The sequence below is a fragment of the Anguilla rostrata genome, chromosome 7, assembly GCF_018555375.3.
Source record: "Anguilla rostrata isolate EN2019 chromosome 7, ASM1855537v3, whole genome shotgun sequence".
Lineage (NCBI taxonomy): Eukaryota > Metazoa > Chordata > Actinopteri > Anguilliformes > Anguillidae > Anguilla > Anguilla rostrata.
Window position 1 is genome coordinate 50953215 of NC_057939.1, and position 14647 is coordinate 50967861.

At 39.2% G+C, this 14647-nt stretch overlaps 1 protein-coding gene across 5 annotated transcripts in view; it reads left to right on the forward strand.

Annotated features, from left to right (window-relative positions):
• LOC135259949 (phospholipid-transporting ATPase ABCA1-like) overlaps nucleotides 1–14647 on the forward strand; it is a 141649-nt gene that overhangs the window by 84994 nt on the left and 42008 nt on the right. For all 5 annotated transcript variants that reach the window (XM_064344933.1, XM_064344936.1, XM_064344935.1 and 2 more), the window contains 3 exons: nucleotides 11523–11617; nucleotides 11912–12017; nucleotides 14339–14413. In XM_064344933.1, coding sequence (XP_064201003.1) covers nucleotides 11523–11617; nucleotides 11912–12017; nucleotides 14339–14413 — 276 coding nt within the window. The remainder of the gene's footprint in view (nucleotides 1–11522; nucleotides 11618–11911; nucleotides 12018–14338; nucleotides 14414–14647) is intronic.

The window sequence follows — 14647 nt, forward strand, 5'->3', positions numbered from 1 at the left end:
CCGTGTCTTATATATTGCTTTTTATGGTTAATAAACTGGTAGGCTATGCCTTTTTTCTATACTTTATCATTTCAATATCATTATCACCTCTAAAAATTAAGCCATCTCAGATAAAATATGTTCATTCCTTGAACAGACAGAAAATAGTGATTTCAGTTTTTGTCTCTTCTTGGTTGTTATTGCATTATTTTGTCTGCTTAAAAAAGATAAACAACTAATGGATTTGGCATCCTGCGTATGAAATAATATAATGTGATGTATGTTTATTTGCGTGGTTATGATTAATGTTTGCTTTACTGCTGCTCTATGGTTCTGTCCAGTGCTGTGTTATCATCTTGTCATCCTTTTTCATAAGGCCCTGCTACATTAATCTAGATTCATGTAAAGAGGCATGCAATGAGATTACGTAGTTCCATGTCCTAATATGGTTTAGAATGTGACCTGTATTGTTTTCTTTTTAATTGGTATAATTGTGAACATTGAGAGATTTCTTTTTTCATAGGAATCAATAGTTAAGTCTTTTTTTTACAAACCACTTGATCACACATCAAATGGGCCACTACATCAAAAACATAATTTCCTGTGTTATTTCCTGCCACTCTTAGAAAAATAATCATTTCCTGTACCTCCAACCCCCAGTTCACTGTCAATCAGTAAATCAATCAATCAATCAGCCAAGAACAAACTGAGCACGCTTTCCCCAGGCAACTTCTTTGTATTACAATATTTTTGGACGTCAGCAGTTACTGCTTTGAAGCAGCTCTGAAGCCACGCGGTCTCTTGGGAAATTGAGTTCTTACGGGCTAATTTAAAGTGAATGGTCCTCATTCGGAGACCCCTCTCTGCAGGGTGCTGAAGCACTTTTAAATCCGCAATGAGAATGGTGGTTTAGCCAATGTGCAAAAGTTCAATTCAAATGACATGGAGAAGGAATTCATAATGCATACACTGACTGGAATTATACATTAGGATATGTTGCTCAACTATTACTATCAACTATGAACAAAGTGGTGTCTTACAGTTAATTATTATCCATTTCCTGCTGTTGTAACATGGCTTGAGGTTGTGCAATCAGATGATTTCATCCCTTTGACAAAAGAAAAAAGGGTCAGATGTTCACCTGGACCATCGCATAGGTGATGGGTAAATCCTGGGCCAGCTGAAGAGCTGGTTTTTGGTGACAGTGGAGAGAGTGGCCAGTTTGCCTCATTATAGGAATATTGGAATACTTTCTCTTTGAGATCTGATACTTCTGGACCCAGGTATACCATAATCAAAATAGGTTAAACCCAAATTAAAACATTTACCTGCCTAGGCAAACATTTTTTTTTCAGTGATGTGCCTCACATAGTTCAATAGTACATTAAATTAACTGGTATCAAATTAGGAGAAGGATCTGTATGGCTGTTGTATCATTTATCATTTGATTGATTTACTGCTCGAGTGCATTTGTTTTGAGAAGCTCATGTATTTCAAAACATAATGACTTTAATAACTTGTCAGAGCAAGCCACAGCTTGTGAAGTTTTAAAAAGTTTAAGAAAGAAGAGTAATGAGTCAGAAGTTTTATGAGTGGATACAGGGCTGTCCCAGTTTGTGAGTGCTAACTGTAAAGCAGGCTGACAAATCTAAGACTCCATTTCTGTGAAGTGAGAGAATTTATCCCCCCCCCCCCTCAAGTTCACATCAAACTCTATCTCTCATTATGAAAAAACTTTCTTTCCTAAGGCTTTTGGATATTCATTTGAGGTTGTTAATTGGGGACATATCACTAAACTCAAAAGCTCGAGTAACAAGCACGGATCCTGCTCTGGTTTCCCATTTACAAATTTATGAATGATGCAAAGACAGACATTCCTGCTGCTTGTAAAATAGTGTGTTATGCGGTAATGAGAAAGGGAATTACGGGCTTGCTGTTTATCTGACCAGACATCAGCGTAGCCAAGCACACGAGCTGTGCGCGTGCTCTGGCGTTCGTGTGGCAGCTGCGGGGGGTCTTGTGAAGCCGCTTGAAGCCGGACGATGACCGGGACTCTACACTGAAACAGGAAGCGGGACTGTAATGCAGGAAGCTGAGGCCAATGGAAAAGGGAGAGATAATCAAATGAATTAGCGGCAATCGAATGAATGAGTCATTCGGACCTGAATAATGGCGGGTTTCATTTCTGCGGGATGGCGGGCGATAGCCTGGCTGTCTTCGTCAAGGAAAGCGTCTGGCGCTTAAGCTATGCGTCCGTACAGTTTATGTCGGCTCCTGTGGCGCGTAAAAGCTTTTCGCCGTGCTCCGTCTAGTGACAAGCATTGGCCATTAAGGTGGAGGGAGGGAAGGGGGTGGAATCAAAGAGGGCGGTTGTCAAGGGGACGTGACAAAAAAGAAAGTGACCTCTGCTATGCCTCTGCTGAGACACAATCGTCCTCTTCAATGGCATTGTCAAAATGCCTTATCTGCGCTGATATTCAAGAACGTGCGAACAAGTACGTGATCCATCCTCTCGTACGGCCTTCATCTGGACATTATTTTCAGTGCCTGTACGTGAAAAGCTTCCTTTTTTTTTCTCTTTACCGTTTTTCACTTTACAGTCCCCCTTTTTTCCCCCGGCATTGATCATTTGCGCTGTTCTGGTGAATGATGTAGTGCTATTTAAAATCTCCTCGTGCATTTTCTCAGAGGACTAGTAACCTACAGTACAACTGTTCTTATTCATAGTATTAGGTCACAAAAAAAGGATTACATATCCAGTCACTTAATAATGTGCGAAACAAATGCATGCGATGTTAGAAATATAAATATCCAGCCATTAGATGGAATGCTGAACTGCACCGAAGCCATTTTTTTTCTGTGATGGCAGATAGCCCTTATCTGATTATTAATCTGGCGATACATATGATTTTGTTGTCATTGCCGTGTGAAAGAAACATTGTTGTGTCAAGGCTTCCTATGCTACGCTTTTTATCTACCTCAAAGCCATTACACGACAACAGTCCTGAGAATACTACAGCATGCCAAGCAATTAATAACACAGAAACAGAGTTTTTGGAGAAAATTGCATATTCATGTAAGCATATAAAATTTGCTTTGCAGTTTGAAAATGATGCCAACAGTCATTTGTTATCATTATGAATATTATATTTCCTTCCAGGATTGTGCAGTACGTATTAGCCTGAAGTGAATTCTGGAGCGCCACAGTAGAGTATAAATTTTCAGGACTGTTGAGGTGAGCAGGTGAGACGGTGGTGTAGAGCGAAAATAAAATGGGATTGCTGTGAGCCCAGCATTTCGAGAGTGCCTTGTCTCATAGACACACAGCGCGGCATCCATTTGTCAAGTGATGAGCAGGTGATAGCCTACATGTATAAAATAGTCTTTCCAGCAGGCCTTAAAATTGATGTAAGGCGAGCCATCGGTGACCGCTTTCTATGACTATTTCCTTGAACTCGAAAGGGCCAGTATTGAATAAAGCATGACACTGCGTGCCATTGCTGGAGAAGATTCTTTTACCCGGTAGCCTGCGATTTCTAGCAATATGCCCTTCAGAATGTAGAGGGGAAAAAAGAAAGAAAGAAAAATAAATAAATAAATAAATAAAAAGGGTGTAATGAGAACTCAGAGCTTCAGAGATGAGACAAAACATTGTTTCCATGGAAACTACAAGGATCATTACCCCTATTATCAAATCTTTAATATTGACCGATTCAATTATCTTTTAATATTTAACCTTCATAGCTGAATTGCTTTTTATTATTTATATGAAAGCGCAGATGAGCCATTGCTTTCTCTATTAGAACTGATTGTTTTCTGTCACCGTTCAAGGTAGAAGGCTGCCACGCAGCGTGGTGTGTGCAGAATGCATTGCTTACAGCAGCAATGTACGCACTGTGGCTTCAGATGCATAAGTGTGATTATGACATAAGAAATCATGAGCTTTTGTCTCGGGGTTCTGTTTTCTGGTGATTAAATTACAATATCACTTAACTGTATAATATGCTAATCAAATGAAAGTATATTTGATGGGAAGCCTTGTATGGAACAGTGCTGTAGGTGTTTTGTCAGAAGGACACAACCCATAACATTTGAGGCTGTTTGCTGTCTTTAAAATGAAAGATAACAAAAATACCCCCCCCCCCCCGCCAAAACACCCACCGACCCACACAACCACATACACACACACACATTTAACCCCTTTACCCCCTTGTACCTCCTGCCCCAACAAACATAACGGATTAGAAACTGTAATAAAAGTCATATATTGTACTTATACAATACACTTATAGTTAATGCATCACTACCTAAAGTAGCTATATTTGTTGGGGACACGTTCTGTATTTCTAAGTCAAACTGAATAATTTTTTTTTTTTTTTTGCATTTTCAGGTAGAAATATCTCCTTTTTCTTGTTGACAAAATCATCCCGAAACCTCTTTTATCATTCATTTCCTTAAAAGGCCATTAGTTTGATTTGAGGGGAAAAGAAGTTGTCGTGAAAATCCCTCGGATTAAATTTTAAAATGAAATATTTGAATGCGTGAACGCTGTGGAGAGTGCCAAGGAACTGACACCCGTTACTATTTTTCACCGTTACGCTTTCTCGGGATTTAGGAAGTGGAGCTGAGAACCCTCGGTGGTGTAAGGTGGTGTTATCCTTGCCTCATTTTCGAAGAAACTGACTGCCTGATGCGTTTTTCAGTTGCTTATTCTCACGTGTCATAGTGTCAGTGACAGGACAGCAGCTGCAGATGAATTATGGGAAGGTGTTGTGTTGCTCCGGAGGTCTCTGGTTACTTACTGCTTGCCAGTTTGTTTTGTTTATCTTTTCTTATTTTTACCTTTTCTCTGTGTGGTCTACATTTTTATTTAACAGTAGAATCAATAATAGTGAACATGAGCGAAGACTAATGAAATGCAAATTTATATTACATAATATATTATTAAGTAATAATCAATGATCAGGAAATAAGGGCGTGACCTTTGAATGATCCAATGTCGTGGGTTGGACTTGCTCAACCAAACTTTTCCAACAGTTCAACTATGTGTTTTACTTTCTTCTGTGAACATTACCATTAGCTTCCATATCTATGCAAAAAAAAAAGCAAAAGCACCAATGTTCTTATACAGAGGGTTGATAAGAATGCGCTGACATATTCGGTATAGGGAAATCGAGTTGGATGAATTCCATCTGCGTGCTTGACCCTATTATAACATAAATATGAGAGATTATGCTGTCAGAACTCATGAAGGCAGCAGGGACTCCTGCCAGCAACAGATACTAACAAGAAATGACACACTTCTACTCTTGGACTGTTGAGCTGACCTTTATTGGCTTCTACCCCACAATCAGTTCAAGTGTGAAATGGCCTGTTCTATGCTATGTATTTCAGTGGTGATGAGAATTATTTAGATTATTTCTTTTTTTAATTAAAAAAATACATGTTTGACCGCGGTGAAATTAGCCCTGTGTTTCTAATCCGGTGCAACAACCTGAGCAGCTGGGGACGAGTTCATAACTAATTTCCTCACAATCAAGCTTGACGTTGTGTTTTGACACCACTGTGCCCTCGACACTCGAAAAGGAAAGTTTGTCCAAGTCTCTAAACGCTGTGACTGTCACCTTGACGAACCAGCCAACAAGTATGAAGGCCAACTGTGTCAACTTCATTTGTGCTGCTTGTGTCTGATTGCCTTCACTTCCCTCTACACGCATGTTGACGCGCCGCTAAATCTGAAGTCTTGTTCTACCGCTTTTCCTTCCGCACCTGGGTTCCAAAATTAGCTGATTAATTGTTGATTGACGCTGAACAGAAATTGGATTTAAGGCCTTGTCAGGTGTCAGGAGAAGGTGGTCGTCCCGCTGTTGTTTTTCGGCTGGACTGAAGGAAGGAAGGAATGAAGGAATAAAAGGAAGGAAAGAATGAAATATTGAGAAGGAGAAGTGAGAGAAATTCATGTGGTAAAAGTAAGGATGCTGTGGCAAGCCTTGAAAATATTGATAACTGCTTACTGAACCGATTGTGGACATTGAGTGATGTGTACTCTGGTATTGTGAGAAAGGACCAGATGTGAACTGTCTCATGTTTGTTTTGACAAGTATACACTAGAAATTAATTATACAGGCTGAGACATAGCATTTGTCCTTAAATTTGACTTGCAACTCAAAGGTTAGATTCAATCACTAAAATAAGTTCCAAAACTGTTGAGATGAGAAATCATTAGCCATCATCCAAATTAGGCGTTTAATATTTAATATGTGTGAACAATTTGCACAATTATCCACAAAGGAGTGTTCATGTCAGTGGCTTCATCCTCCTCTTATTTTCTTTTCAGTAGTATTCACAGTACTATAATTCAAGAAAATATTTAAAGAGTGAAACTAACTAACACTGTGGAAAGATGATAATCCATCATTAATTTTTAAGTGATTTAATTTGCCTGAGCTTCATTGCAAATTGCTAAAGTCAGATTAATTTTTTTACCAGCCAGCAAGCAATGTTATAAACAAAATGCTGGACTTCATGGACCCGTGGGAGCAAGGGAAGTTCAAGTTGCAAAAAAAATGCTAATTACAACCTTTTACATCATTACATTAATGACGTGTGAGTTTTTGGCAAATGTTCGGGTTTAAGCAAGGATTTTTTAAAAATATTTCCCAGTAATGTGTTTATACTTTTTTCCGTTCACTACTCCCAAAACCACAACATTCCACCAGCTGTTGTAAATAGGTCAGATGTATACTTTAATGCTTAATATGAACTTTATACTTTCTTCCAAAGGAAAACCTTTTTCAACCAAAATCACGAGAATTCAACATCTCCACGTCCTCCCGCAACATATAAAAACATCTTTAAATATGTACTTGACTCGATGGAATTTGGTTGCTTTGTGGGAAGGCTGAATTGCTGCAACGTAGCTTCATTAAGTGTATTTCAGGGCTATTTGGTTGACAGAAGAAAAAAATTGTCTTGATTCAGTATTCTACCAATGCTGTACTATTAATTAAGTACACAGTAAAATGTTCAGTATTAATTCAACTCCAACGGCGTTGAACTCGAACAAATAACAATTGGTCCTGCTCTGGTCCTGAGTTGAGTTGAATTAATACTGGACAGTTAACTGTAGCATTAAGTATGGTAACAGTTTTCTTGTGGTTAAATTAGATGGCCTGTTTTATATGCGAGCAAGTACATGGTATCTGCTGATATTCTCTGCTCTTTAACAAGCGTCAAACATTCCAGCGTACAGTGCCCTCATAAATTTCCTGCAGTATTAATAAAAATGCATCTGCCGGGAATACTCTTACCAATAATATATTAATGGGAAACCTGCAAACAAATTTATTTTACTCTTTGCCTTATCAATGGCTTTCGGCTCCATATCCATTATCACATAAAATGTGTGTGTGTGTGTGTGTGTGTGTGTGTGTGTGTGTATATATATATATATATATATATAAACTGCATAATATGTACACACACATTTATGTGATAATGGATATGACAGTAAAAGCCACTGATAAGGCAATAAATTTGTTTGCGATATATATACACACCATAAACCATAAGTTTTATAGCTATGCCACTGCAAAAACTGGGTAATAAAATATACTTTTCAAATAATTATATTTATCTGTTTAACATTATTTTTGAGATGCAAAAAGTTCTCGTTGACAAGGCATTGGACGGCCTGCATCGATAAATGTTTTATAAGGGGAAAATAATGATGAGAGTTAGTGGGAAACATATTGTGAATTTGATAATAATGTAGCAAAACATATTACTAGTATATTACGAGTGTTTAAATATAATAAAAATATTATAAATATCATTAAATATCAACAGCCCAAATGTTTTTTTTTTAGATGAATACCGGACGAACAGAATATTAAATTAGCTTCAGAGCCTTTGCAGGGTTTATGTGGGCTGCAGTCATTTAATATTTCTATATTTGCATAGTACTCCAGCTTACAGCTTCAACTGGGGGGCCACATAGCTCAGGAGGTAAGAGCGTTTGTCTGGCAGTCGGAGGGTTGCCGGTTCGATCCCCCGTCCTGGGCGTGTCAAAGTGTCCCTGAGCAAGACACCTAACCCCTAATTGCTCCCAACAAGCTGATTGGTACCTTGCATGGCAGCCTTTCACCGTTGGTGTGTGAGTGTGAGTGTGAGTGTGAATGGGTGAATGAGAGGCATCAATTGTAAAGTGCTTTGGATAAAAGCACTATATAAATGCAGCCCATTTACCATTCAACAAGTGTTTTAAGCAGGGATGCGTATATGATACATGCATGCAAATCAAACCAAATGTATCATTTTTAATGCATTTTTGTGTTACAGATGTGTATGAGTGTAGCATTTGCATGTGCGTGTGTGCATATGTGTGGAAAAGTGTGTGTGTGTGTGTGTGTGTGTGCGCGCATGCTTTCTTGCATATGTGTGTGTGTGTGTGTGTGTGTGTGTGTGTGGGTGGGTGGGTGTGCATGCGCGCTTGCATGTATACAAGTTTGTGTGTGTGCGTGTGTGTATGTGTGTGTGCATGCATACGTGCATGCGTACATGTGTGTGTGTGTGTGTGTGTGTGTGTGTTTGTGGGATGAAACTTAGGTCAAACCCTTTCAGCTTCACGGTAAATCAAGGATTTCAGAGCACTTTTACTCTGTTGCCCTCTGCCCTGAAGTAATTACATGGAATAAATGCCGCATGAAAGCATTCTGCATACCAATATGTCTCACCCAGGGATGAATATAATGAATCCTTCCCTTGGCTTGAGCCGGGGTCATGATGGTAATTTTTTTGCAGTATGCTGTCCGTGAGCAGGGCAGAAAAACATATTGCCGACGCTAAAGGTGAATTACACTTTTTACCTAGCCAAATAAACCATGTCTCTTTCTGCGTGAGACGCATTAGCACGTTACATTATGAGAGCAAACGCCGTCGGAAACCTTTGAAATTAGAAGGTAAAGTGGGAGTCACTGGGCCGAAAAAACAAAGCCCTCCTTTCTTTTCAAAAATGAATACACTCTCCAAATTAGATAAAAGCAAGGTATGCCTACAGAATAATAAGCTTAAATCTATCACATTCTGACACAACCCACCAGTAGTTACATTCTGCGGCATTTTTCATTGCTGTGTATTGCCAATAAAAAATTAGCATAACTTCTAGTGCTGTGAAAACAACGATAGCTTTGAGAAAGTCACACTATTTGTCGTTTGCACGCTTTGAAATTTTACACCATCATAACTGCGTGCAATTAAACGAGGGGGGGGAAAAATGGAAAGGAGCCAATAATTAAACACATACAGACTTGGTATTTTAGAACACAAACTAATCATGCATAGGAAGAGGCAATGATCCATCAGGGATGCTTGAGCACCATAAATCACAAACAGATTGCAGATGCATCCGCGGTGCTTGCTCTCTCCCAGAAGGCGTGTCAGCACCACGTTGCTTGTCAAAGCCACACTTGTGGGGGGATTTCTATTTATAGAATAACCTTCAGACTAGTCAAAGTTGAGAAAACAACATTAATTAGCACCGTGCGGTAAGCGTATTTCCCTTAATGTATTTGGACACAAACGATCATATACTGTAGCTCAGGGTTGCCCAACCCTGTTCCTGGAGATCTGCTGTCCTCTAGGTTTTCATTTCTACCCTAATTTGGTACACCTGATTCTCCTAACTATTAGCTCAAGGAGGTCTCTAGCTTGTTGATGGTTGGTGTTCTGTGTTAGGGTTTGGGGTGAAAACCAACAGGATAGTAGATATCTAGGAACAGAGTTGGGCAGCCCTGATATAGATTATTCTGCCTAGAAATGAAATTAATTGGCATGGTCTTGATGTGAATGTGTATGCCATGAAGGTAAAGACAAACAGACATGTTTGCAAATATGCTTAAACAAGGTGGAATTTATGTTCCGTTATTTCAGTAGTCCTGGCAGTTAAGAATGGTCTCTAGTAAACACTTTTCATTAGACTAGTGGAAATTAATTTTAATCGTCTTAATGTGTTCGCAGTTTGGGCCAGATTGGGAAGTTGCTTTATTATCTGGCCTTCACCAACATGGCTGTATGTCCAAATTAGATGACTGAATATGTACGAACAGTGATACAAACATCACTAAATAAAAGGCTCTGACACTGTAGGACCCATTTTTATTCAAATCTTGCCACTACACATACCTTTACACGCCCATTCAGGAGGCAGCATAAAAATATTGACATAAAGGGCGTAAGAAGCATAGCGCTAGAAATACGCCAGCAAAGATTCGTATTTTCAAGAGGTGTAAGCCACTTTGCTCTGAGATTGGTTTTTCATCTTTCTCATGAAAAAAGTATCACTTTAGTGGGGTGAGTGGAGTGGCCATTTGGGGGTTTTGGAATAACTATAACACTCGGCATAGTGTTGTTTTAGCTGATTTAAGAGACCTGAACAAGCAGTGCATCTGAATGCAGGCCTAAGTGCGAAAATAGACCGGTGCCAGGAATACTATAACATTGTAAGTCACCTGACACGTGGGTGTGTAATAGTGTACACTCAAGCTTACGTACACTTTTGAGATTTCTTCCCATCAGGGAGTTTTTTTTCGTCCGTATTTGAGGGTTTTTCTCCCCACTGGGAGTGTTTTTTTTTTTTTTTTTACCTCATGCGCTTGCTTTTTGGGGGTTCAGGCCAGGATTTTGCTATTTTTGCTCTGTTTTCTGCTACTCTGTCGAGCGTCTTTGTGACAGTTTTCTGAAAAAGCACAATACAAATAAAACTGATTTGATCTTGATTTGATTTGATGACTTGCAGTTAAAATCTGACAGCGGTCTGCGAGAGTTGTGATTGCAGAGCATGCACTGTATCAACAAAGTAATGCACATAAGGGGAATGTAGAAAGAGTCGGTGTTGGAGGGTGTAATCACACCTTGTACCTCCTCATTCTGTGGGAAAATCTGACCCATCATTGTACTGCCTGCACCGACATCTTTAAAATACCAAATAAATAAATACATTAAAAATTTATTGTTTGAACACGTTTTGGAATCTTTTTGATCTGCCTGGAGATTCAGAATTGAAACAGACAATTACACCAAGAGACGAGATATTAATCTGATGTGTTCTAGTAAATGTCAGATGCTGATTGTAGAGGCTATTGGCTGAGTCCTGAGCGTCACTTGCTTTAGGGAAAACTTACACAAGTAAAGGGATTTGTTTTCTCAAAGTGTATCATTATTTCCACGTCTCCATTCATAATAGCATTCCTTTCCACGATCCACTGCATAAGGATCGGATAGTGTGAGGTGCTGGAACGATGAGCCTGTTTTTGCCGCTCTTTGAACCAAGAAAGAGAATTTCTAAATTGCTGTATTAGCTTATGAATAATGAAACACTGTGGTAAAGTCCTAAGCCTGGAGGAAATTAGATTTTAATGTGTGCATTAGTATCTAACTCGGTGTCAGTATGACTGTCCATTGCATATCTGTTCCCTTCAATGGCAGTATGAGTCACTGGGTAACTTGTTTGTGCTTATCTAATGTGTATTTTATCTTTTCTACAGAGAATACAGAACACAACAGATACCCTCCACAATCTGACTGGCAGGAACATGACTGACTTTCTATTGAAGACCTACGAGCGGTCAGGCAAAATCAGGTACTTACTAGATCTCCAAATGTCCAAATTTCACAAGTGCTATGTACGCTATTAGTAAAGACATTACATTATCATTGCAGCTTGTTTTATTTGTACTATCATTCTTGCTTCTTGTATTGTATATACAGTAATTATCTCTGTCTCTCTCTCTATCTATCTATCTATCTATATATATATATATATACACATAAGGTGCTGTTCCACTGTTTTCCGACATGTTAATTTAAAAAAAAAGAAATATTGATTCACTGAAGAGCTCACGCAGAGCTGAACTGCTTTCTCACACGCTCTCAGGTTCGGGGGAATTTCTGTCGGAGGAGTGAACTCGCAAGTCAAAATGAACGAAACTGAAATTTCCGACTTTCTACGGGAGCTGAAAAGCCTCTTCAATTCCACCCAGGTATGCCGCTGAACAGACGCCTGATGACCTGAAATGGCCGTGATTGGCCACCATGACAGGCCTTGACATCTGAATGGGGGACACTTATGGGGGGGAAAAAAAGCAGCTGTATGTACTATAGGGAGAGCACGGAATGTTCAGAGAGTCTTGGAATGGAATTTTTTTAAATACAGCTCAAACCCCATGTTTTGGGTGTCCATGGAAACTAGATGTAACTTGATGACTACAAAAAATAACAATAATACAATTTTTTTTTTTTAATTAAACTAAATTTATTAATGAAAAATAAAAAAACAAGTGGCATCTCTTCGCTTACAGTACAGTATATCTGTTAAACTGCAGGCTGCATCTGAGTGTCAGATGGAACTTTGTATCAATTATCCCAGTTAGTTAGCGGTTTTCACTGTTCAGAGCTAGGACTCCTACACAGAAAAATGACATTTCTGCGTCGAAATAACACTACGGTTTGAACTTAAATATGGCATTGGTAATACAATGTCTTCTATTTCAGGGAAAAGCAACAATTTCATCGTGGACTTTATATTTAATAGTGGTACCAATTCCATATGCTAAAATATGCATCAAACCAATCCTGCTGCGCTTTAAATTAATAATGCTTAATTTTATTGTAGCTAACAGGAACAAGTCACTTTTTTTTTTTTACTGTATTTTCCCTATCGTTTAATCACACCATAAGTTCAGTGGTAGCTGAGAATAATGATGAAAGAGTTCCGTGTGAGATCCGAAAAAAGTCTTAACGTTTCTTTAAATCTTCCTTTTTCTCGCTGTTCAGAAACTCCGGCTGCAGTGAGACTGAACAGAGTGAATTTAATTGCAAAAATTGAAACGGCAAGCCTTCCTTGCCTACTGTGTGTGTGTGGTTTGTCAGATTTGTGGCGCGGACCGGCGGTGTTTGTTGTTTAATGTAAATCCTCATTTTGACGAGCTGTGAAGTCTGAACACGAGGCCTCACTGTTATTCAGGCCCTCTGAGCTTTTCCAGCTTGCCCTTTCACTGGTCATCTGAGGGAGCGCCATTGTCTTTACAGGGATGGTATACTCTGGGGAATGGATGAGCTTGTGTAACCGCTCTCGTTATTTAAAAAAAAAAAAAAAAAAAAACAGCATATTTCGCTTAGAAACAAACCCAGTTCTACTGTTAATCCTGAAGTAGAACCGCCTGCCAGGGACACAGCTTCAGTGCCATGCTAAATCGGCTTCGTTTTTTCCCCCCCTGCCTTAAATAGAACAGTTGACACAAACACCCAACACACGGCACACCTGTTTGAAATTGTGAAACTGAACCAATTGAAAATTACTTTTTTTTTTAAATGCACCTGGTGGCAATAATGGACATGGGTTGATTGCTGAGCTTTCCTAACAAATATTGAGAATAATAAAGATGACTACGACGCCATTATTTAACAGATGTGTATTTTATGTCAGTGTCAAGCAGCCCGCTCTCCAGCGCTGTTCATTGGAGATACTTGCGTCATTCTCAACATAAAACCAAGCTGCTCACATACACAAAGAAGCATGCACTGCCTATACAGCGTATTGTGCAAAAGCATAGTTCCTAAAAATCTATCTCTATACTAAATTAAATTAAATAAATCGATGAAGAAAGCAACTAACCTGTATTTTTTTCTTTTTTTTTTTGGAGTACAAACATTTTTTAAATTGCTTGGTTTAATACACCAGGTAGAGTGTAGTGGTTTTAGTCCACTGATAATATTTCACCCTGCCCCTGCCCCATGGTTTACTGTACACAGAGGCCTCCTTCTCGGTCGTTCTTCCTGACCTACTGTACAATGCGTCAGAATTTTCATATGACGTTCCATCATATCCATTCCAACATGCCCATCATAACGGGGTGTTAGGAAACTACATGTTTTCGATGACACAGGAAGTGACACTGGTCAGAGATCCATTTCCTGTGGAACTCCAAAGCACCCCAGCTAAAAAAAAAAAAAATTAATAAATAATAAAACAAATCCGTCTTAATTGCACCTTGTGGATTCTGCTCAGATCTATTAATCTGGTCCGAGGCGGCCAAGCCTTCCACAGCGTTCAGCGATACTGCTGCCTATATTCACACCTTAACGAGTCATTCCTGAGAACAAATAAATGTGTTGGGGGTACTGTGGGGGCAAAGATAACAGGGAACACATCTCTGAAATAAAAAGAAAACAGATGATTAGCAACCAAGAGATAGCTGAGAGATATTTTTCAAGGGTTTTTCTTGAGTGTGACCAATTAAAAGGCAGTTTTTTTTCTTTTTTTCTTTCTTTCTTTCTTTCTTTCTTTCTTCTCTCCTTCCAGGATGGCGAAACCGATCAGATTTGGCAGAATGCAGAGACGTTAATGAAAGAGCTTGGAACGAGGGATAATGTCAAGGTATGAAACAATTATACGCCCCGTGCGCTGTTCGGATTCACCTCAGTACCCCAGGAAAGTTCCGGAAAAAGGATTTGCTTTGTCGCTAATGACTTACACGGGCTTTGCACCTGCTCAGCTGGCTTGTTGATTTGCCTCCTTTCTGCTTATTGATCTCCCACCTGTTAACAGGTCTGTCTCTCCCTTCTTCCTACTGCATGCTGGGAAAACAACCAAAAAGCCTCACAGACCCCA